Here is a 25810-nt window from a genome sequence, read left to right as displayed (position 1 = left end):
TTGGTAAAAGACCAAGTCCATATTATGGCAAGAACACCTCAAATAAGCCAAGAGCAATGACAGTTCATCAAGACATGAAGGCCAGACAATTTGGACAATTTCAAGAATTTTGAAAGTTTCTTCAAGTGTAGTCGCAAAACCATCAAGCACTATGATGAAATTGGCTCTCTTGAGGACCGCCACAGGAAAGGAAGACCCAGAGTTACCTCTGCTGCAGAGGATAAGGTCATTACAGTTAACTGCACCTCGGATTGCAGCCCAAATAAATGGTTGAGTTCAAGTAACAGACACATCTCAACATCAACTGTTCAGAAGAGACTGCGTGAATCAGGCCTTCATGGTCGAATTGCTGCAAAGAAACCACTACTAAAGGACACCAATAAGAAGAGACTTGCATGGGCCAAGAAAAACAGAGCAATGGACATTAGACCGGTGGAAATCTGATAAGTCCAGATTTTAGATTGTTGGTTCCAACCGCCATGTCTTTGTGAGACGCAGAGTAGGTGAACGGATGATCTCCGAATGTGTGGTTCCCACCGTGAAGCATGGAGGAGGTGGTGTGGGGGTGCTTTGCTGGTGACACTGTCTGATTTATTTAGAATTCAAGGCACACTTAACCAGCATTGCCACTACAGCGATACACCATCCCATCTGGTTTGGGCTTAGTGTGACTATAATCTGTTTTTCAACAGGACAATGACCCAACAGACCTTCAGGCTGTGTAAGGGCTATTTTACCAAGGAGAGTGATGGAGTGCTGTGTCAGATGACCTGGCCTCCACAATCACCCGACTTAAACCAAATTGAGATGGTTTGGGATGAGTTGGACTGCAGAGTGAAGTAAAAGCAGCCAACAAGTGCTCAGCATGTGGGAACTCCTTCAAGAAGGTTGGAAAAGCATTCCTCATGAAGCTGGTTGTGAGTGCAAAGCTGTCATCAAGGCAAAGGGTAGCTACTTTAAAGAATCTAAAACATATTTTGATTTGTTTAACACTTTTTTGGTTACTACATTATTCCATGTGTTATTTCATAGTTTTGATGTATTCACTATTATTCTACAATGTAGAAAATAGTCAAAATAAAGAACAACCCTTGAATGAGTAGGTGTGTCTAAACGTTTTACTGGTACTGTATATACTGTACATATTCAATACAAAACAACCCAATCCTATTAAAACATAGAAAAAAATAAACACAAAAACACAAAACACAGTGCAGTCCACAAAATACCAAAATAATCATTTGTAATGTATCAAGTGGATTCTCTAACAAACTAAACTGTGCGATAACTGACCTCTGTATGGACTAATACCCTTTCACCATACTGAGGTGAGCTGAACTTGCCTGGTTAGTGGTTACCCAGCCACCATAGTAGCTGGAAATGTACTGCATGGTTGGGGTCGGCTGGATAGTGTGCATAGGGACTAACTGGGTGTGTTTGAGAGCAGCACACAGCGCATGATCGGCTCAGACAGACACAAATAGTAGGTACGTTCGAGGTTATATCTATTGTAGTCAGCCTGCCCCGATTATAAGATCTCACAATGCCTGGAGAATTGTTTTTTTTTACATCTCAGAAACCACGTTGATATGATATATCAATCTTTTAAAATGCACTGTTCTGGCAATTTGCTTCCTTCGAGGCTAGAAGGAATAAGTAAAGTCAATATTCTGAGATGTGCAGCGTGACTGCAACAGAGACGACCTAGAACGTGTCCAGTGCCATGTTAACATGTGCTGTGGTCGGGCGAGTCTATCTCCCTTTCCCCCGAGTAGGAGCCGAGGGCCTCCCAGAGTACCTGGGTCTCCTCACAGTGGTGGTGGCCTCTCCAGTGCTCCATCACCTCCTCTTTACTGTCCAGGACCTGGCTGCACAGCAAACAGTTAAACACCAATCCCTGCCTCAGGACCCCTCTCCCTCCCCAGGCTGAGGGGCCGGTCGGCTCCCCCTCTCCATCATCCTCCGGTCCCCCCTGGTGGTGGGAGAGGATATGACGCTTCAGCTTGGAGAAGGAGAAGAACTCTTCATCACAGCTCCCACACCGGACTAGGTTCCTCTTCTCATTGAGCTGGCGCCAGTAGTGGGCGGCGTGTTTCACCAGCTCATCCTCTGCCTCCCGGCCCCCCGCAGTGACCTTCCCACCCCCCCAGCCCTGTCCCGCAGGCGCACCTGGACCTCCTCCCCATGCACATAGAGCAGGTGTAGCTTCATGTCGGCGAAGGTGGGGGTGATGGCCTGACAGCGGCTACACTTGATCTGGAGCTCCACTGGGTCCTCGCGCTCCTCCTGGCCCTGCTCGTCCCCCAGGTCTGAAGACATGGCCCTGGAGACACGAACAACATGGAGACATATGATGGGAGGAAGAACTGGTGTTTTATGAAAAGTGAAGGGCCAGAACGTTCTATTTTGATGTGCTGAGAAGCTAACAATATTCTAAGACAGGTATTCCAAAACGGGGGTATTTCTCTTTTCAAACATTTATATTTTCCAACAGGGCTATACATTTGGGTGAGTTTTTTTCCCCTCACCCGAGTAGCCGTTGGCTCGATAATGATAAATGGTTAAAAAAAAAGTAAGGCCCGCGTCCATAGAGACACATACCAGCTCTACTGGTAGTACTGCCACTACCAGCAGTACTACTCCTGCACCTGTCGAAGACACAAGTTGTTCTGCTTCCATGACCACATCCAATGCTAGCATCAGTAATTCTACATTTGTTGTTAGCCCAGCCAGCATGGGCACTGACAGTTGTGAATCTGATGCCGCCGAAGAGCTACTGCCCCTTACCTGGGAAAGCACCGAACAACAGAGCGGGACGGTGGACCATCGAAGAGGTGAAAATATGATGACATTGATTTGGGGTTCACTTATATTGGTAGTATTGCCTTTCCTCAGCCACAGTGTGTTATATGTGCAAAAGTACTATCTCACAACTCGATGAAACTGTCACTCTTGCGCAGGCATTTAGAAACAATACATGACAGTTTGAAAAATAAGCCATGGGAGTCTTTGGAGGGAGAATTAAGATGACATTTGAGTAGTAAGACATGTTTTTATACAACAGATAGCATTAATAAGAAGGGGCTACCCGAGTGGCTAGGACAGACAAGCCCCATACTATTGTGGAGGACTTAATTCTTCCTGCTGCCGCGGAAATGGGTGGGACAATGCTGGGGGAAAAGGCCCAAACAACTATACAGACAATGCCTTCATCAAACAACACTTTCACGATGCATCAGTGACATGGCAGGAGATGTTTTGAAACAATTACTGCTTCGCATAAAAGCCAGTGAATTCTATGCGTTACAGTTGGATGAGTCAACAGACGTGGCGGGCCTGGCACAGCTCCTGGTTTATATCCGTTACGTTCATGGGGGGGGGGGGGGTCAATTAAGGAAGACATCCTCTTCTGGAAACCAGGACAACAGGAGAGGATATTTTGAACGTACTGGACGGCTTGGTGACATCATAAGGACTTTGGTGGTCAAGATGTGTTGGTATATGTACTGATCACGCAAAAACCATGACAGGGAAAGATAGTGGAGTGGTAACGCGCGTGCAAGTAGTTGCTCCCGACGCTACTTGGGTACACTGCAGCATCCACCGAGAGGCTCTTGCTGCCAAAGGAATGACTGACAGCTTGAAAGACATTTTGGACACGACAGTGAACATGGTTAACTTTGTTAAAGCAAGGCCCCTGAACTCTCGTGTATTTTCTGCACCATGCAATATGGGCAGCAACCATGTAACGCTTTTACAACATACAGAAGTGTGCTGGTTATCAAGAGGCAAAGTATTGACAAAGTATTTTGTTTTTGTGAGAGACGAGCTTAAAGTTTCTTTACGGACTATAATTGTCACTTGTCTGACCGCTTTCATGATGACGAGTTTCTCACACGACTCACCGATTTGGGTGATGTTTTTTCTCGTCTGAATGATCTGAATGTAGGATTACAGGGACTCTCCGCAACTATATTCAATATGCGGGACAAAACTGAGGTTATGATTAATAAGACACAGGTCTTTCCATCATTGTATGATTTTTGTGTGCAAATGAAGAAGCTTACGGACAATGTCAAATGTGATATAGCGAAACACCTGAGTGAGTTTGGTGCACAATTACGCAGGTACTTTCCTGAAATGGATAACACAAGTAACTGGATTTGTTATCCCTTTCATGCCATGCCTCCAGTCCACTTACCGATATCTGAACAAGAGAGCCTCATCGAAATTGCAACAAGCGGTTCTGTGAAAATGTCATTTAAATCAGAATCCACAGCCAGATTTATGGATTGGGCTGCGCTCAGAGTATCCTGACACTGATGCACTTTGCAACCACATACCTACAGTTGAAGTCGGAAGTTTACATACACCTTAGCCAAATACATTTAAACTCAGTTTCTCACAATTCCTGACATTTAATCCTAGTAAAAATTCCCTGTCTTAGATCAGTTAGGGGATCACCACTTTATTTTAAGAATGTGAAATGTCAGAATAATAGTAGAGAATGATTTATTTCAGCTTTTATTTCTTTCATCATATTCCCAGTGGGTCAGAAGTTTACATACACTCAATTAGTATTTGGTAGCATTGCCTTTAAATTGTTTAACTTGTGTCAAACATTTCGGGGAGCCTTCCACAACCTTCCCACAATAAGTTGAGTGAATTTTGGCCCAATCCTCCTGACACAGCTGGTGTAACCGAGTGAGGTTTGTAGGCCTCCTTGACAGCACACGCCTTTTCAGTTCTGCCCACAAATTTTCTACAGGATTGAGGTCAAAGCTTTGTGATGGCCACTCCAATACCTACACTTTGTTGTCCTTTAGCTATTTTGTCACAACTTTGAAAGTAACTTGAGGTCATTGTCCATTTGGAAGACCCATTTGCAACAAAAGCTTTAACTTCCTGACTGATGTCTTGAGATGTTGCTTCAATATATCCACATAATTGTCCTACCTCATGATGCCATCTATTTTGTGAAGTGCACTAGTCCCTCCTGCAGCAAAACACCCCCACAACATGATGCTGCCACCCCCGTGCTTCACGGTTGGGATGGTGTTCTTTGGCTTGCAAGTTCCCCCCTTTTTCCTCCAAACATAACGATGGTCATTATGGCCAAACAGTTCTATTTTTGTTTTATCAGACCATAGGATATTTCTCCAAAAAGTATGATCTATGTGCAGTTGCAAACCGTAGTCTGTCTTTTTTTATGGCGGTTTTGGAGCAGTGGCTTCTTCCTTGCGGAGCGGCCTTTCAGGTTATGACGATATAGGACTCATTTTACTGTGGATATAGATACTTTTGTACCCGTTTCCTTCAGCATCTTCACAAGGTCCTTTGCTGTTGTTCTGGGATTGATTAGCACTTTTCGCACCAAAGTACGTTCATCTCTAGGAATCAGAATACGTCTCTTTCCTGAGCAGTATGACGGCTGTGTGGTCCCATGGTGTTAATACTTGCATACTATTGTTTGTACAGATGAACGTGGTACCTTGAGGCGTTTGGAAATTGCTCCCAAGGAAGAACCATTTCTGATTTCTTTTGATTTTCCCATGATGTCAAGCAAAGAGGCACTGAGTTTGAAGGTAGGCCTTGAAATACATCCACAGGTACGTCTCCAATTGACTCAAATGATGTCAATTATCTCATTGATTTAGATCAGAAGCTTCTAAAGTCATGACATTTTCTGGACTTTTCCAAGATGTTTAAAGGCACAGTCAACTTAGTGTATGTAAACTTCTGACCCACTGGAATTGTGATACAGTGAATTATAAGTGAAATAATCTGTCTGTCTAAACAATTGTTGAAAAAATGACTTGTGTCATGCACAAAGTAGATGTCCTAACCGACTTGCCAAAACTATAGTCTGATAACAAGAAGTCTGTGGAGTTGTTGAAAAACGAGTTTTAATGACTTCAACCTAAGTGTATGTAAACTTCAGACTTCAACTGTATGGGAGAGTGGATTCTTGGCCCTCACTAGCATGAAAACAAAATACAGGCACAACCCAACACTGCAGAGTTATGTGCATCTTTTCAAGCACACCCGTCTCATTAACCTGTTGTGAGTTATTCACAATTTTCAATTAACAAAAAAGTTTTATATGTAAGATGGCTAAATAAAGAGCAAAATGATTGATTATTATTATTTGTGCCCTGGTCCTATAAGAGCTCTTTGTCACTTCCCACGAGCCGGGTTGTGACAAAAACTCATTAAGTTATAAATGTAATACATGTATCGTATAGTGTGTGTGTGGCAGGCTTACAACGACGGCAAAAAACAACATTTGAGAGTGTGCTGACCCTGGTGCTAGAGGGGGTGCGCAGCTGGAGGTTGAATGTTTGAAGAGACTATAAAAAGTTTGGGAACCACTGTTCTAAGACATTCAATGGTCACAGTGACCAAACGTCAAGACTCAAGAGTCCTATTGATGAGATAAATATACCAGTATTGTTAAGATATTCTGCTGATTATTCCCTATCGGAATTTGGCCTCCAAGTACCCTCTAAGGCCAGAGGTCACCACAAAGCAGGTCTTAGTAACTGAGATCTGGGCCCTTGAGCCACAAAATAAAAAATGGGCCATGGGTGTCCTTAAGCAATTAAGACATTTCAAATGTATAGTCTATTCAACCTCTAGGTCTCAGCCTTGATTGAATGTTTTGACTCAGGACAGGGAAGGATGAGACAACCAACAGATAAGGAGTATTTAGGTTTGCTCTCCCCGCTGGAGGGGGTGAGATTTTCTGCAAACCTCTTAGAGGAACACGTCTGTCTACATCTGTTCTATTACATTGTTCACCTTACTTTATGCATCTAGCATTTCTCGACACGTTGACTGGTTTTCAATTCCTAACAGTATGTAGGTACTGCTAATAATGCTGAATATTTAGGTACCCACCCCTCCACAGGCACGTCGTCTTCATGCTGGCTGACGGACGGCTCCACGGTCAGGATCACCTTATGCACCTCCCTCAAATGGCCGAAGTACACACCCACGTAGCCAAACGCCTTCTCACAGAAGTCACAGCGAAGCGTCCGCCGCGGTCTCCCGTCAGAGTGATGCAGCTTCATGTGGGTGCTGAGGGAGCCAGAGTGAGCATAGGCCTTACGACACACAGGACACAGGTAAGGCCTGCTGTTGGTGTGGCTGTTCATATGGCTCTGGAGGTGGTGTTTGAACTGGAAGCAGCGGCTGCAGGTGGGGCAGCGGTGGAGGGGCTGGCTACTGCCCAGGTAGACCCTATGAGAAGGGCCCCCTTTCAGGTATAGCGGGGTAGAGGCTGGCTGGGGCTGGGGAGGACCGGGCTCCAGGACCTCGGCAGAGAGCTGATGCCCCACGAGGAGCTCTGAATCCAGGCTGTCAGAGGAGGTGAAGGAGGGCAGGCTGACCAGCTGGGGTACAGTCTCCATCAGCAGCATGTGGTGAGGCTTGGGTCTGATGCTGCGGTACTTCTTAGAGATGTCCACCTCCCTCTGCTGTTTAGACAGCGGGGAGGAGATGACAGCTGAGACAGAAGGCTTCTCTGGCACCCTCCTCCGAAAGAATGACAAGGACCTCTTCTTCCTCGCCTCAAAGGCCAGAATGTCCTCCATTGTCTTCCTCTTCCTCCCCCTCTTCTTGCCTGATGGTTTCTGGATCTGTAGCGTTCCCAGCAGCGATAGGGCGCCTGTGGTCTTGGCCTGAGGCTGGCTCTGCAGCAGGGAGTTTGGCATGTGGTTCTGACATAGGGCCTCAGCAGTCTCCGGGGTCTTGGACTGGGGATCAGAGGAATAAGGGGAGAGGTCAGGCTGGCTAGGGAAAGCCTTCTTGGGGGACATGGCATTGAGGTTGAGTTTGGAGGCGGGTATGAGGGTGCTTTTCATCATGGAGTAGGGCAGGATGGGCAGCTTGCCGTTGGGTGGGGATGGGATGATCTGGACAGCTTTGCTGAAGATGGCTGGAGAGAGGACAGTGATGCTGCTACTAGCTGGCTGTGGATGGGGCTGTTGGGCTACAGGCTTGGGTTGGCACGGCCTGATAGCAACCTTACCGCTGCTCTCATCCTGTGATGGTTCGACCGGGGAACTTTTAGTAATGCCACCAGATGGGTAGTGGAGGTTCTGCAGCATGCTGGTGACAGGGCCGGGAGCGTGGGCAGGAGTGGACCGGTGGTCGGGGGTGGTGTCCACCACTGCTATTCGCTCCAGCGGAGAGCCATTGTAGAGCATGGCGTTGTCTGGGAGCAGGGCTGTGAGGGCGGAGAGCTCAGAGGAGGCTGAGTCGTCGATCAGTATGACCTGTTCTGATGGCTCCTCCTTGGGCTCAGCCAATGACAACTTCTTCTTTATGGCTGCTATTGACCGATGGTCCCGGGTTGTCAATGCAACCTTGGTGGGTGTCCTCACCCCCCTGGCGCTGCCACCGGCGGTGGGCGTGGCTGATTTGACCTTCTCCTGGGTGTTCTTGGTCCTCATTGGCTGGTACCTGGGGATGGGCAGCTTCAGGTTCTTCTGGATTGGCTGTTGCTGCTGCTGTTGTTGCTGCGGCGACTGAGGGGATACGGAGGGCGGCAGGGCCACCAGAGAGAAGGTACCCTCCTGCCCTGCCACCTGCATCAGGGCATAGTTCTGGGCCGGGACCAGGATAGACTTGGGGCTGACGGCTGTGGAGGCTGCCTCCGGGAGGGCGGAGGGGTGCTGGCAGGACAGGATGGCGGCTGGAGAGGGAACCACCGCTGCTGGGGCCTTGGGGGCGATGCTTCTGAACTGGAGGCTCTTCATCATCTGGCCTGGCATGGAAGTCTAGACCAAGACCTGTCTCAGTCTGTCAATACAACAACAACAGTCAAGTTAGCGAAGTATTCCCCAACGTAGCATTTTTGGTCACAGTCCCCAATTATTATGTTCTCAACAGGAGGGTTGACCTTAGTGTTGTTAATGGGGTCGTTACACAGCGGTTCATAGTCTAGATGAGACAACAGGCTGCAATCCCAAATGGCACCCTATTCCCTATATGGCCCACTACTTTTGACCAGGTTCCATAGGGCTCTGGTCAAAAGTAGTGCACTATTTAGGGAATAGGGTGCCATTGGGATAAATCCTGAGTTGAGAAACAGACAGAGGTAGGCAGACGTTGTCACTAACACAAACATGTCTAAGGCTTCCACAATAACTAGTATCATGTGGTTCCACCTGCACACTGAACCCCCCCCCCCCCACACACACACACACACAATCTACCCCCAGGAACAGATGGAGTGCCCCCTTTGATTTGGGCCCAGCGTGCAGCCTGGTTACCATTGTGGCTCGGCAGGGTGCACCCTGTACCTCCCACCACCCTCCCTGTAGCCCCCCGTACTTCCTGGATGGATCAGTCAGTAGAGTGTGAAAGCGGCCCTAGGGCAAGACCGGCAGGAGCTTTACCACCACATTAAGAGGGGTTACTCTCTCTCTCTGTGTGTGTGTGTGTGTGTGTGTGTGTGTGTGTGTGTGTGTGTGATATTCACTCCTCATTCTCTCCTGACCAGCATTAGTAAGGCCCTGGCTGTGGGGCTAAAACAGCCTCACTGACAAAGCCCCCCCATTACCCAGTCCCATACTGAGTAATGATATTTCACAGTACAACACCAGGGATTATGATTTTAAAGTAGGCTTGTAATTCTGGACATCGAAGATAAAAATCCCAAGAAAGGGTTGAACAAACTAAGTGGTGTCCAGGTAAATGGTTAATACTATTTAATAAAAGGTGAATGAACTTTATCTGGAGGTTTTTGACATCTGTACTGTAGTTCCATTTCAGTATAACAAATATCCACAATACCTGCTTAAAAATAATTACAGCGGAATGTTTCGACTGGACGTGATTGTAAACTAATGATTTTGACAGGAGTTGGAATTTTCACCCCAAAATGTATCCAACTTTCAATACCAGCCTTACCGTGGGTTAATGTGTCCAAGTTCTGTGCAAGATACCAGCCACATTCAGAATAACCACCAGGCTCTAGATTGAAATAAAATGGGAAACATTTCACAGTATCATTTCTCCCACGTAACCTACACCCAACCATTCTATCGACTTTCAAAGGACATGGGCTGAACCAAAAGGTTGCTTTCATTTCAAAAGAGGGAAACAAGAAAAAAAAAAAGAGTCAAAGACTCATTGTTCAACACCTGGAAGTATTTCTGAGTGAGAGCAGAATATGTATACAGTGTCCACACAGCATCTTAACTCCATGCAACTGAAAATATTCCCCCTCTGTTTGGATAGTCGATTCCAATTCAACTGTGAGTTTGGCTGTTTGGCCAGGCGTTCAGTAGAGTAGTGAGGTGGGATATCAAGGATGCTCCCAGGACATGAAGGGGGTTCAAATGGTGTGTGTGTGTGTGTGTGTGTTCGTGTGAGAGTGATTTTGACAGTGGCAGGCTAACCTTCCTCCCATCAACTCTGAGTTTACAGTTGAACCCCAAGAGAAAAGGAGGGAATAAAAGGGAGGGAGTTTATAAAGGGGGGCACGATAGACTCACCCCTTTACTCTCCCCCATTCCCTCTCCCTCAGTTTGGCACAAAGCAAAGATGTCTGTTGACACCAAGCCTACCCCCCACAGAAAGGAGAGTGGGGCCTCACACCTTCCCTCCCGAAAACTCCTTATAGAACTATGAAAGCTATGCTGCCGAGACGAAGCCGAGCAACCAACCACAGGCAGCGTGTGGGCCTGCTGTCTGCTTGAATCAGACTGATGACTTCTCACAGGAAAGATTGTTCTCACTCAGTCTTGCGAACCAAAGACAACGACGGAATGGAGAATGAGGGAGAATAAAATTAGTAGAGTGCTAGTGCGCAAGTGAAGTCGGGCCGTGTAAACCGGATGCAACCCGGATATAGACGGTGCATGAAAATCGGCATATGCAAACGCAAGTAGATTACGTTGAAAACAACGGTCGGACATCTTGGACGCAGTCGTCAGTTCTTTTGAACCTCAGTGCTATGGACCCTAGTCAAAAGTAGTGCACTATATAAGGAATAGGGTGCCATTTGAGACGCAGCCCTAGTGTGCTGCTTTAAGAAAACCCATCAGATGACCTTCCAGACCAGGCCCAGGGCTGCCACAGGAAGTGCACTGGTGGTACAGACAGACAGGAGGACTGGAGTGGTGTTGATGAAGACTATAGCCTCAGGCTAGCTACATCCTGTTGTCCAGTCAGTGTATGTTTAAACCACAAATTCAAGATTCAAATCTAAATACAAGAACTGCCTCCTTCCATCTCTCCTCTCTACCTTCCATGTCTTGCTTTGCACCCTGTTCCTCACCCCCCCCTCAATAACTACCTAATTTCTTCTCCTCTTCTGCCTTTCTTCAGGCCCCTCTCTCTCTCTCTCTCTCTCTCTCGTATAGGGATTCTCCTCAGTGTGCGTCCCTATCTGCAGAATGAGGATGCCAAAAACCCTCCCTCCTCCCCCCATTAGCCACATGTCGACCTGCCCTGGGGGGAGGGGCCTCACTGTTGAGGTCCCCAGTGTCAATTACATTATTGCTACGCAGATGATGAGAAAGAAAGAGAGCAAGCAAGAAAGAAATGGAAAAATGTAGAGAAAAACAGAGGGTGAGAGAGAGAAAGACAGTGAATAGGCAGTAAATCCCTGTAACAAATCGTCCGCTCTCTCAGTTCATGGTAGGGGGTATTAGTATGGTGGTGTAGTGGTGAATTGGGGGTAGTGTATTGTGAATCAGGGGGTAGTGTATTGTGAATTAGGGGGTGGTGATATAGTAGTGCATTAGGTGGGTCTCCCCTGCACACCTGCGTCGGATGATAATGACATGAGCACAGCATTGAGCAGCAGCAGACAAACACGGGTCGGCCCAGAGGCAAGCTGGTGGGGTTAACTGGAGCGAGAAAGCAGGAGGAGTTATACCAACATGAATCCCACCCCACAGATTTCTGACTGCTCCTCCCAACATGGGCTCATATGACAGCTTCGTGGTTGTTGTTTCTGCGGTTGTCATTCCTTTGGAGGGCATTTTGATTACGTGAGCACACATACAAGGATGAGAACAATGTTCATACAGGGCAGGTTAGCAACATGAGTATGACTCTTGACATACAAATAAATGGATTGCTGGCAAATGTGTTTTATCTGATAATGTGTTTATACTGTATGAATTAACTTCAATATACTACTTTTGTATTTAACAAGCTTTCTACATCAGCATCATCATATTCCTCGTCTTTCCCCGTAGAGACGTCGCTACCCAAGTCTCAAGGGGAACATGAGGTCACAAACGGAGACACTTAATCTAGTGCAAGGCTTCAAAATCTACCAGGGTTCAGGGGTCAGGGATGGGCTGAGGACAGATGGACAGGGCTTCCCTGGCAGTAGACGAATATATAGAGAGTGAGAGAGACAGACAGATAAACAGAAAGCGAGACGGAAATTCCAGGAAACCGTGGCTATGTCGACTGGGCCAGACCTTCCCAGGGTTACCCAGATAAGTAGGTAAGGCCGAGAGGTGAAAGGTCAGGCCTGGTGTTTACGTTAACAGCCAGGTCGCCAGGGTTACGGTAGGGCCATGGCAGTGCTCTAGTCGGACCGGTTCACTTGACGTATCCATCCGCGTGGAATGGAATGTGCTGAGGAGGCCGGATGGATCAGATGGATGGTGGATGGATAAGGCCCAGCGGTCAATGGGTCATGTAAGCATGGTTGTGCTGCAGACAGATAGACAGAGGCTGAATCCCCAATGAGCTCCAAATGAGCCCTGGTCAAAAGTATTGCAATATATAGGGAATAGGTTGTCGTTTGAGACACAACCAGACAGGGACAGCAGCCAGTCGCCCAAACAATACACAGACCGGCCGCTGATCTGATGTCTTCCTGATTGGTTGACATGTGGGAACATAGGCCTATAATTTGTTGTAATGACAACCCAGTTAAGAACGGGCATATCAAGCACAATGTTGTGGTCTAGGATTATGCATTTCCTCTCGCTCTCTCCACTGTTTTGGCCCTTGATCGTGTTATGGTTTTGGCCCGACTTACTTTGTGCTTGAAGGTTTCAGTCAGAGTGTGGAGTCCAGTCTTCTGTCTGGCTCCAGACTGGTCATGGCTCTGTCCCAAGGCAGAGGTCCTGAATAAACAAGAACAAACAGTACAAGAAATTACAGAGAATGAAATTAACTGAATTGTGTTAATTCTATCTTCATCCACAAGGCAACCGATAAATAGGGGTAGTGTGTATGGAGCGTCTCAGAATAGGAGTGCTGACTTAGGATCAGCTTTTCCTATTAGATCACAATGAATAAGATTAGATGAAGCAGATGGAGCAGTGCTGGTCTTGTCTCAGTCAGTGGAATAAAGAGAGAGGAGGCTTCTCTTGATTCTCTGCTTCTTTTCATAGTAAAAAAAAAAAAATCTATCAAGAAAACCTGGTGCTTCACGCAGAGCTAGAACAAACAGAACCTTCAAACAGCAGGAGGACTTACAGGGAGAGAGCCGTACAGCAACCACACAAAGAGACAGGCCTGGTGAGAGACATGTAATCCCGCCTGTAGGTGAGAGTGCTCATCTGGGGCTGAAAGATAAGAGCTGCATCCCAAGTCCCACCGTATTCCATACATAGTGCACTACTATTGTCTGGTCAAAAGTAGTGCACTATATAGGGAATAAGATGCCAGTTGGGATGTAGACACAGGCTGGAGGAGGACGGGTGGAGGACGGAGGGGGGTCTGGAATGGAGGGTCAGGGGGAGAGGGAAGGGGGGGAACAACAGCAGCAGCCGGCCCAGTGGAGGCCAGGCCAACCTCCCCCAGGTCTTAGCCAGGATGAAAGCTCTGGATCTCTGCTAGATAAGGGCAGGATGCGGGAGGGGGGTGCCATGTCCAGCGAGCATGTTCCCAGCCTCCTTTCCATAATCACGGTACTCTCCTCTACAAAAGCTCTCCGAGTGTCTGTGGTACCAGACCCTCAATTATATTAGGACCTGTGTGGTATTTAGTATGAGTGTGTACACTAGGTATCAGGAATTATCTACACTAAAACCGATCTGACTGCACATGCCATTTCAATATCAAAACACAGAGCTGCATTCTACGTATCCACCAAGTGGGAAGGAATCAGATCATTCCATATTTGTTTGTGTCGTGAGTGCACTCAAAAAGATGCATCTGTGCTTTTTCCTACATGCGTACTAAACACTAATTTCTCCTGTGGAGGTTAGGGATTCGTCCGGGACATTGAGGTGTGTCTGTGTGTGTGTGTAGAGCAGGATCTCTGCCGTCTCTCTGAGGAGCGCAGGGTCGGTCAGGGGGGAAATTAAAATCAGTGTTTGCAGAACTACTTGTTTTATCCCAGAGCAGATGGAGGGAGGGAGGGAGGGAACAAGGAGGTAGCGACCGCATGGGGAGGAAGAAAGGAGGACGGAGTTCTTCAGCTTTAACTCTTACAAGACAGACCACAGAGGTGTAGTGCAGTGGGGGAGGGCAGAACATACTGAGTGTCCCAAATGGCACCCTATTCCCTATATACAGTACACATACAGGTAACTGCTCAAATAAAGGAAACACCAACAAAGTGTCGCATTTGATGATTTCTTCTAGACATGGTAGCCAAAATAACAGGCAACTGGGCCTTTTTATACACGACACTACCCATGGGATGGGATGTTCATTTCTTCCTTAACTCAGGAACCACACCTGTGTGGAAGCAGCTGCTTTCAATATACTTTGCATCAAAAGTAGTGCGCCACATATGCAATAGGGTGCCATTTGGGACGCAAGCCCATGGTATTCAGCACCACGCAGAGTGGACACACAGGAACAGAAGCACAACACCGTATGACGTTAGCTGGCACCTGTCCTGAACAGATCAATGAAAGAAATCAATTCCAATTACGATCTAGCCGCTTGGCTCTAAATAGGGATGTGGATCAATCAATATCCATCTCAAAGGGAACAAAAAAAATAGTGTTTGTTTGTGTGTTTGTCAGCGTTCAGATTTCCCCCAAAAACTAGCAAGGATGCCATTCAGCTAATTTGTTAATGAAGCAAAATCTTGCTTAAATGTAGATTCACCTAAATGACATTACCATGAGAAGTACCGCAGATATTGGTATGAGAGAGATGCAACACTTGGCTCTCACACAGTCACACACAGTATCTGTGCATGTGCATTGGTTGGCGTCACTCTGTTACAGCAAGGTAGCCAAGGGACCAAAACAGCTGAGAAGTTGAGCCTTCTGCTTTAACGCACTTAGTTGTTGCAGAAATTGACCCTCTATGCTGTTTCCTTTCTGCATCTAAGTCATATCGCTGAGCCTACCTTTAATTGTTACAGTAGTAAAGACGGGATATTCTGGCTACTTTGTGCTAAAAATCAGATCAGTGTATGCCGACCTCTGTATGCAATTTTTTTTTACAACATTCTCAGGACAAATATGGCTGTAGACTTCCGTAGAGTGATAATTCTGTCGGAAGGAGCCACCGTGGACAGAGCTTTCCTGTGTTGAACAGAGTGGAGGAGAAAGGTACAATGCTGTAAACCAGCCAATCACCTTTGACCTGGCGTAGCTGTTGACGAGGCTGTGAGTGTGTATGTCATATCCATAACACTACCAGGGTTCTGTCACAGCTATACACACACAAAGCCGTGTGTGTGGGAGCGAGCGCGTGTGTAGCTGTGACAGAACCCTGGTAGTGTTATGGAAATGACACACACTCACAGCCTCGTCAACAGCTACGCCAGGTCAAAGGTGATTGGCTGGTTTACAGCATCCTGCCTTTCTCTTCAACACAGGAAATGAATTACCTCTCTGTCCACGGTGGCTCCTTCAGCATGATCACTCTACGGAAGTCTACAGACATATTTGGCCCCGTCTGTCACCGGGCCTAGGTGATGTCACTGTCACCTCTGGGTTAGAGGTCAGATAGGAACTCTACACGGTCACAAGCGCTCCTGTCTCAGCTCTTTTGGATGTGTCCCAAATGGCACCCTATTTCCATACTGTATAGGGCACTAGTTTTTAGCAGAGCCCTATGGTCCCTGGTCAAATGTAGTGCACTGTAAAGGAAATATGGTGCTATTTTGGGACACACCCTTTTGGATGAGACATTCCCAGAGGGTTACGGAGAAGGAAGTGTGTGTTCGTCATCTTACATTTACATTTAAGTCATTTAGCAGACGCTCTTATCCAGAGCGACTTACAAATTGGTGCGTTCACCTTAAGACATCCAGTGGAACAGCCACTTTACAATAGTGCATCTTACTGTGTTCCACACTAAACTTTTACCTGTTCCCTTTCGCTATAGAGCTCTGGTCAAAAGTAGTGCACTAGGGAATAGGGTGCCATTTCAAATCAAATCAAATTTTACTGGTCACATACATATTTTTAGCAGATGTTATTGCAGGTGTAGCAAAATGCTTGTGTCCTAGCTCCAACAGTGCAGTAATATCTAACAATTCACAACAATATGCCTTCCGCCTGGCTACTCCAACCTCGGCCAACAGCTCCGCCCCCCCCGCAGCTCCTCGCCCAAGCCTCTCCAGGTTCTCCTTTACCCAAATCCAGATAGCAGATGTTCTGAAAGAGCTGCAAAACCTAGACCCGTACAAATCAGCTGGGCTTGACAATCTGGACCCTCTATTTCTGAAACTATCTGCCGCCATTGTCGCAACCCCTATTACCAGCCTGTTCAACCTCTCTTTCATATCGTCTGAGATCCCCAAGGATTGGAAAGCTGCCGCAGTCATCCCCCTCTTCAAAGGGGGAGACACCCTGGACCCAAACTGCTATAGACCTATATCCATCCTGCCCTGCCTATCTAAGGTCTTCGAAAGCCAAGTCAACAAACAGGTCACTGACCATCTCGAATCCCACCGTACCTTCTCCGCTGTGCAATCTGGTTTCCGAGCCGGTCACGGGTGCACCTCAGCCACGCTCAAGGTACTAAACGATATCATAACCGCTATCGATAAAAGACAGTACTGTGCAGCCGTCTTCATCGACCTCGCCAAGGCTTTCGACTCTGTCAATCACCATATTCTTATCGGCAGATTCAATAGCCTCGGTTTCTCGGATGACTGCCTTGCCTGGTTCACCAATTACTTTGCAGACAGAGTTCAGTGTGTCAAATCGGAGGGCATGCTGTCCGGTCCTCTGGCAGTCTCTATGGGGGTGCCACAGGGTTCAATTCTCGGGCCGACTCTTTTCTCTGTATATATCAATGATGTTGCTCTTGCTGCGGGCGATTCCCTGATCCACCTCTACGCAGACGACACCATTCTATATACTTTCGGCCCGTCATTGGACACTGTGCTATCTAACCTCCAAACGAGCTTCAATGCCATACAGCACTCCTTCCGTGGCCTCCAACTGCTCTTAAACGCGAGTAAAACCAAATGCATGCTTTTCAACCGATCGCTGCCTGCACCCGCATGCCCGACTAGCATCACCACCCTGGATGGTTCCGACCTTGAATATGTGGACATCTATAAGTACCTAGGTGTCTGGCTAGACTGCAAACTCTCCTTCCAGACTCACATCAAACATCTCCAATCGAAAATCAAATCTAGAGTCGGCTTTCTATTCCGCAACAAAGCCTCCTTCACTCACGCCGCCAAGCTTACCCTAGTAAAACTGACTATCCTACCGATCCTCGATTTCGCGATGTCATCTACAAAATGGCTTCCAACACTCTACTCAGCAAACTGGATGCAGTCTATCATAGTGCCATCCGTTTTGTCACCAAAGCACCTTATACCACCCACCACTGCGACTTGTATGCTCTAGTCGGCTGGCCCTCGCTACATATTCGTCGCCAGACCCACTGGCTCCAGGTCATCTACAAGTCCATGCTAGGTAAAGCTCCGCCTTATCTCAGTTCACTGGTCACGATGGCAACACCCATCCGTAGCACACGCTCCAGCAGGTGTATCTCACTGATCATCCCTAAAGCCAACACCTCATTTGGCCGCCTTTCGTTCCAGTACTCTGCTGCCTGTGACTGGAATGAACTGCAAAAATCGCTGAAGTTGGAGACTTTTATCTCCCTCACCAACTTCAAACATCAGCTATCCGAGCAGCTAACCGATCGCTGCAGCTGTACATAGTCTATTGGTAAATAGCCCACCCATTTTCACCTACCTCATCCCCATACTGTTTTTATACTGTTTTTTTTTTTTTTATTTATTTATTTACTTTTCTGCTCTTTTGCACACCAATATCTCTACCTGTACATGACCATCTGATCATTTATCACCCCAGTGTTAATCTGCAAAATTGTATTATTCGCCTACCTCCTCATGCCTTTTGCACACATTGTATATAGACTGCCCATTTTTTTCTACTGTGTTATTGACTTGTTAATTGCTTACTCCATGTGTAACTCTGTGTTGTCTGTTCACACTGCTATGCTTTATCTTGGCCAGGTCGCAGTTGCAAATGAGAACTTGTTCTCAACTAGCCTACCTGGTTAAATAAAGGTGAAATAAAAAAATAAAAAATAAATAAAAAAATACACTCAAGTCTAAAAGTAAAATAATGGAATTAAGAAATATATAAATATTAGATGACAAAAATACAGCAGAATACAGTATATACATATGAGATGAGTAAAGCAGTATGTAAACATTATTTAAACATTATTAAAGTGGCCAGTGATTCCAAGTCTATGTATCTAGGTCAGCAGCCTCTAAGGTGCAGGGTTGCGTAACCGGATGGATGCCGGCTAGTGATGGCTATTTAACAGTCTGATGGCCTTAAGATAGAAGCTGTTTTTCAGACTCTCGGTCCCAGCTTTGATGCACCTGTACTGACCTTGCCTTCTGGATGATAGCGAGGTGAACAGGCTGTGGCTCGGGTGGTTGATGTCCTCGATGATATTTTTGGCCTTCCTGTGACATTTGGCGCTGTAGGTGTCCTGGAGGGCAGGTAGCTTGCCCCCGGTCATGCGTTGGGCAGACTGCACCAACCTCTGGAGAGCCCTGCAGTTGCGGGTGGTGCAGTTGCCATACCAGGCGGTGATACAGCCTTACAGGTGCACCTGTAAAAGTTTGTGAGGGTTTTAGGGGCCAAATTTCTTCAGCCTCCTGAGGTTGAAGAGGCGCTGTTGCGCCTTCTTCACCACACTGTCTGTGTGGGTGGAGCATATCAAAATCGTCAGTGATGTGTAGGCTGAGGAACTTGAAGCTTTCCACCTTCTCGTCTGTGGATCTATTGGGGCGGTAAGCAAATTGAAGTGGGTCTAGGTTGTCAGGTAAGGAGAGGTGATATGATCCTTAACTAGCCTCTCAAAGCACTTCATGATGACAGAAGTGCTACGGGGCGATAGTAATTTAGTTCAATTACCTTTGCTTTCTTGGGTACAGGAACAATGGTGGACTTGAAGCAAGTGGGGACAGCAGACTGGGATAGAGAAAGATTGAATACGTCCGTAAACACTCCAGCCAGCTGGTCTGCACATGCTCTGAGGACGTGGCTAAGGATGCCGCTGGGCCGGCAGCTTTGCAAGGGTTAACAAGCTCAATTCTCTTACTCACGTCAGCCACAGAGGAGAGCCCACAGTCTTTGGTAGCGGGCCGTGTCGGTGGCACTGTGTTATCCTCAAAGCGGGCGAAGGGGTTTAGCTTGTTCGGAAACAAGACGTCGGTGTCCGCGACGTGGCTGGTTTTCACTTTGTCTGATTGTCTGTAGACCCTACCACATACGTCTTGTGTCTGAGCCGTTGAATTGCGACTCCACTTTGTACTGACGTTTTGCCTGTTTGATTGCCATATGGAGGGAATAACTACACTGTTTTGTATTTGGCCATTTTCCCAGTCACATTGCGATGGTTAAATGCGGTGGTTCACACATTCAGTTTTGCACGAATGCTGCCATCCATCCACGGTTTCTGGTTTGGGTAGGTTTTAATAGTCACAGTAGGAACAACATCCCCTATACACTTCCCGATGAACTCAGTCACCGTCTATGTTATTATCAGAGGCTACCCGGAACATATCTCAGTCCGCGTGATCAAAATAATCTGGAAGCACGGATTCCGAATGGTCAGGCCAGTGTTGATTGAATACACCTTAGCACGGGTACTTCCTATTTGAGTTTCTGCCTATAGGAAGGGTGGAGAAAAACAGAGTTGTGATCAGATTTGCCAAAGGGAGGGCCTTGTAGGCATTTCAAAAAGTTGAGTTATGGTCTATGGTCCAATGTTTTATCAGTGCGAGTATTATCTTCTGGGCAGGTGGGACAGTAGCGTCCGGTGAAATTGCAGAGTGCCAAATTCAAAATAAAATATACAAGTGTCAAACATCGATTTAAAGATGAACTTCTTGTTAATCGAGCCGCTTTGTCAGATTTCAAAAAGGCTTTACCTTTTAAGCACGACATGCGATTATCTGAGGACAGCGTCCCGCTTACAAAAGCATACAAACATTTTCCAGCCAAGTAGAGGAGTCACAAAAGTCAGAAATAGTGATAAAATTAATCACTTACCTTTGATGATCTTCATATGGTTGCACTAACAAGACTCCCTGTTACATAACCCTGTTTTGTTGGCACGTTTTGTTCAGTAATCTACTGGCTCCAAGGCGGTCAAAACATGCAGACGAATACATCCTAATAGTATCGGTAAAATTAGTCGAAACATGTCAAACGATGTTTATAATTAATCCTCAGGTTGTCTATTGTCTAAATAATCAATCACAATAGGATTTTCAATAGAAATGAAAAACAACGAACGGCGTGCTCATGGTCACACGCCCAATCCAGCTCTGCATACTTCCCCTGTCCACTGACCAAAAGGTATTTTTACTCGTCGTTTTTCAAAATACAAGCCTGTAAGCATGTCTAAAGACTTGACATCTAGTGGAAGCCATAGGAACTGCAATCTGGGCCCTAACCCATAACATAGTCAATAGGCATTCAATGGAAAACAACTCACATCAAAAAAATCCCACTTCCTGGATGGATTTTCTCCGGGTTTTCGCCTGCCATATCAGTTCTGTTATACTCACAGACATTATTTTAACAGTTTTAGAAACTGCAGAGTGTTTTCTATCCAATACTACCATGCATATGCATATCCTAGCTTCTGGGCATGAGTAACAGGCAGTGTACTTTGGGCACGTTTGTCATCCAAATACTGCCCTACGTCAATGTGTTGGTGGAACAGTAGTGTTTTCCTCAAATTCACTTTGTTATAATCCCCAGCTACAATAAATGCGGCCTCAGGATATGTGGTTTCCAGTTTGCATAAAGTCCAGTGTAGTTCTTTAACTTATTCGATATAGGGGGCACTCTTAATTTTTGGATGAAAAACGTTCCCTTTTTTAAACAAGATATTTTGTCACGAAAAGATGCTCGACTATTCATATAAGTGACAGCTTTGGAATGAAAACACTCTGACGTTTCCAAAACTGCAAAGATATTGTCTGTGAGTGCCACAGAACTGATGTTACAGTAAAAAAAACAGATAAAAATACAATCAGGAAGTGCCGCATTTTTTGAAACCGCCTCATGGCAATGACTCCTTATATGGCTGTGGAGGAGCTAGGAGTCAGCTTACCTTTTCCACGTTTTCCCCAAGGTGTCTGCAGCATTGTGACGTATTTGTAGGCATATCATCATATCATTGGAAGATTGACCCTAAGAGACTACATTTACCAGGTGGCCGCTTGGTGTCCTCCGTTGCAATTATTGCGTAATCTCCAGCTGTAAGTACTTTTCCGTTTGCTACTGAGGAGAAACCCAACTGCCACGAAGGATTTATCATCGAATAGATATGTGAAAAACACCTTGAGGATGATTCTAAACAACGTTTGCCATGTTTCTGTCGATATTATGGAGTTAATTTGGAGTTAAAAAAGTTCGGCGTTGTAGTGAATGAATTTTCGTTTTTTTTTCTTAGCCAAAAGTGATGAACAAAACGGAGCGATTTCTCCTACACAAATAATATTTTGGGAAAAATGAACATTTGCTATCTAACTGAGTCTCCTCATTGAAAACATCCGAAGTTCTTCAAAAGGTAAATTATTTTATTTGAAAGCTTTTCTTGTTTTTGTGAAAATGTTGCCTGCTGAATGCTAGGCTTAATGCTATGCTAGGCTATCGATACTCTTACACAAATGCTTGTGTAGCTTTGGTTGAAAAGCATATTTTGAAAATCTGAGATGACAGTGTTGTTAACAAAAGGCTAAGCTTGTGTTTCAATATATTTATTTCATTTCATTTGAGATTTTCATGAATAGAAAAAGTTGCGTTATGCTAATGCATTATAGTTTTATTATTTATTATGATTTTTCTGTCAATTTCTCAGCCAAGCAGGATGAACAAACGTGACGTTTTTCACCTACAAAAATATTATTTTTGGAAAAAAGGAACATTTGCTATCTAACTGGGAGTCTCCTGAGTGAAAGCATCTGAAGTTCTTCAAAGGTAAATGATTTAATTTGGTTGCTTTTCTTATTTTTGTGAAAATGTTGCCTGATGCCAGCACAACCTAGCATAGCATTATGGCATGCTAAACTTACACAAATGCTTGTCTAGCGTTGGCTGTAACGCATATTTTGAAAATCTGAGATGACAGTGTTGTTAACAAAAGGCTAAGCTTGTGTTTGAATATATTTATTTCATTTAATTTGCGATTTTCATGAATAGGAAACGTTGCGTTATGGTAATGTACTTGAGGCTATGATTACGCTCCCGGATACGGGATTGCTCATCGCTAGAGGTTAAGGGCTGTTGTGGTATCGGCTTGAGGGGGAATATACACGTCTATGAATATGAACGAAGATAATTCTCTTGGGAGGTAATACTGTCAGCATTTGATTGTGAGGTATTCTAGGTAGGGTGAACAAAATAACTTGAGTTTCTGTATGTTATCACAATCACACCATGAGTGGTTAATCATGAAACACACTCCCCCGCCTTTCTTCTTCCCGGAGAATTCTTTATTCCTTACTGCGCGATGTACTGAGAACCCAGATGGCTGAATGAATGGGGACAGTATATCCCAAGGGAGCCATGTTTGAAACAGAGTATGTTTACAATCCCGGATGTCTCTCTGGCAGGAGATCCTCGCCCTGAGCTCGTCTACTTTATTATCCAGAGACTGAACATTAGCGAGTAATATACTCGAAAGCGGTTGATGGTGTGCACGCCTCCTGAATCGGACTAGAAGTCCCCTTCGAATACCACGTCTCCGCTGGCAGCCTCTGGAATAAGTTGAATTGTCCTGGGGGGTACAAACAAAGGATCCAATTCTGGAAAGTCGTATTCTTGGTCGAATTGCTGGCGAGCTACCGCCGCTCTGATATCAAAAAGTTATTTCCGACTGTATGTAATAGCACCCCAAAAAATCTGGGCTAATAATGTAAGAAATAACCCCAAAAAACAAAATACTGCAAAGTTGCTAAGGAGCTAGAAGCAGAGCTGCCATATCTGTCAGCGCCATCTTACTTACTTGGGATGCAGATGTGGAATAGGCAAACTCCCAACTAAAGCATGGTAAGAAGGAAGTGAGGTGGGATGGGGGGGTTGTGCCATCAGAGAAAATATATAGATGTGAGCCTAACTAGAATAGAAAGATGAGAAAGCACAGGAAAGAAGTAACAAGTGATGCGTTGCTCTCCTTACGAAGTGGGCTTTCCCTTTCTCTCCCCCCAAAGGCACACTCCTTAACAACCAAAAAATGAACTTTCTCAACCAGGTATTACTTTCTATCATTCTGGGCAAAATATACATACTCCGCATAGGCCTAAATTAATTAAAAAATAATGTGCCATTACTACAAATTACATGTTCTGAAATATCATGCAGAGCTCGGTTAGAACTCATCGAAACGCCACAAGGATTTCAAGAGCCAAAATTTGATTTCGAGAAATGGTATGAAACGTTTTGTGATATCATATATGCTGAAATGGGGGGGAAATCATGTGAATAAAGACTACATCCCCAAGTCCAGGAACATTTACAAACTGAACAGCCTTATTGGAACGAGTTAAGGGACCTATGGCCTGTAATGAGCCAGGCTGAGCACTTCTTTCTAAAGGGTAAATGTAGGAATACAAGAAAACATTTAATTAAGGAACTGAAGAAAAAACAGCATGCTTAATAAGACTATTCAAACTGAGATATCAAAGAGGGCAGGTATTACACATTTGAGGAAATACAGACAAGAACTCAACAGTTCTGGAACCAAATAAATACGTTAGGACCAAAACGACATAAGATAATTCCAATGGAAGTCGGGGAAGAGCAAGGGCATACTGTGGCATATTATGAGGAAGAATTTGATAAAGACGCATATTCCCTGAAAACTTAACTGGAAAACACATTGTCAGAACTCTTTAATATATGTAACCCGTACCTAAATGAGGAGCTGTCCGTGGCAGAAGTTATAAGCTGCAAAAAAATGGGAAACTAAGTTCGACATGGTTTGCTCCAAACTTGTTTAGAGTACAGTATCCTACGTAAACTGAACCATTCTAACGACTGCCATATCTTACAAATGTTCTATACATCTGTCCTGCGGAGTGTGCCATCCTTTGGACTAATATGCATGTTCGGAAAACATGCGAGTGCGAAACCAAGTCAAGCTTCAGCGCTTGATTAAGACTGCGGGAAGAATAATTGGTATAGATCAAGAATCAGCCACCAAGCTGTACACAAAACTCCTCCTCCTAAAACGTGAAAGCATTTTACAGGACAGTGCTCATCCCCTTCACTCAAAATTCAGTTTCAGCAGTAACCGGACAAGGGTAGATTATGATAGATATGGGGACTCTTTCATTCCAACAGCTGTTAGGCTGTATTATAGATTGTCTGTTGGTCCTTCGAATACACAGCATATTGCTATTTCACTTTAAAATGTATAGCTATAGCGCTCTGAATGAATTATTTTGTGTAGTTTCTGCGTCATGTTTTATGTACTGTCTTTGTAAGCACATGACCAAATTAATTTCCCCCTGGTGGGATAATAAAGTTGATCTGAATCTGAATCCACTTGGTATGAGTAAGTCTCTAGTGAATCCCATTTTCCAAATCTTCTTCGAATCTGTAATTAAAAGTCATTAAAAAGATACTCATACAGTATGTCATCACTATTGTGTTGATTGATTAATTCCAGTCAATAATTTTGTTTTAAAAAGGCCTAGGTAGCCTAGGCAACCGAAGTGTCAATATAAACCACATTTGATCACAATCACATTTTCTCAGAACACAAATAAATTGGCCTATTTTAGGCTACAACTACATAGCTGAGGCTATAAAAACATGACGTTTCCCCTAGTCCAGATGGGATCAGAGCGCATAGGCTTCTCTAGGCTACCGGCAGCTGTGGTAATCAGACTGAGAACAGACTAATTGTCCACTTTGACAAATCATGAGGCATTTTTGTTTGGAGGGGGTGGGTTTCCATATAAAACGGTTAATCACGGTGAACTCACATGATTTGCATGATATTGATAAAAAAAATGAAGCCTGGTTTGTTGTAATGTTGTAAGGTAGGCCTACTGTACTTTTCTATTCATATGAGAGGGTTAATTGTTCATTTTTGATAGGCTAATGAAGAAGACATGATGATATAGCAACTGTGCTTTGTACTGAAGCTAAAATATAATGAATGTAGCCTACAGATGAGAAAATAAACCCTTTAATTGTCAGCACATACAGTACATGCTTGTGAATTGTTGCATTATTCAAGTGTGTAATATGGTTTGGTTGCATTATTCAATTGTGTAATACGTTTTAAAATAAAAGTTTCTGTCATTGTTGAATAGTTTGTCCTTCCTGGCTACGGTCAATTTGAGCTGCTGACTAAGAATGGTGGGGAAATTCTCTTTCTG

The 25810-nt window shown here is 45.1% G+C and overlaps 1 protein-coding gene across 1 annotated transcript in view; it reads right to left on the bottom strand.

The window, feature by feature from the left end:
* The window catches only part of LOC115105109 (zinc finger protein 438-like), a 93104-nt gene that overhangs the window by 1415 nt on the left and 65879 nt on the right, over nt 1–25810 (bottom strand). The window contains 5 exon segments of the mRNA XM_065007131.1: nt 1–2152; nt 2155–2323; nt 6901–8805; nt 9919–12687; nt 13019–13106. The exon segment at nt 1–2152 is cut by the window's left edge and continues 1415 nt beyond it. Coding sequence (XP_064863203.1) covers nt 1727–2152; nt 2155–2323; nt 6901–8777 — 2472 coding nt within the window. The 5' untranslated portion in view covers nt 8778–8805; nt 9919–12687; nt 13019–13106 and the 3' untranslated portion in view covers nt 1–1726.

The sequence above is a fragment of the Oncorhynchus nerka genome, linkage group LG22, assembly GCF_034236695.1.
Source record: "Oncorhynchus nerka isolate Pitt River linkage group LG22, Oner_Uvic_2.0, whole genome shotgun sequence".
In the NCBI taxonomy this organism is placed as follows: domain Eukaryota; kingdom Metazoa; phylum Chordata; class Actinopteri; order Salmoniformes; family Salmonidae; genus Oncorhynchus; species Oncorhynchus nerka.
This window is presented reverse-complemented; position numbering and strand designations above follow the sequence as displayed.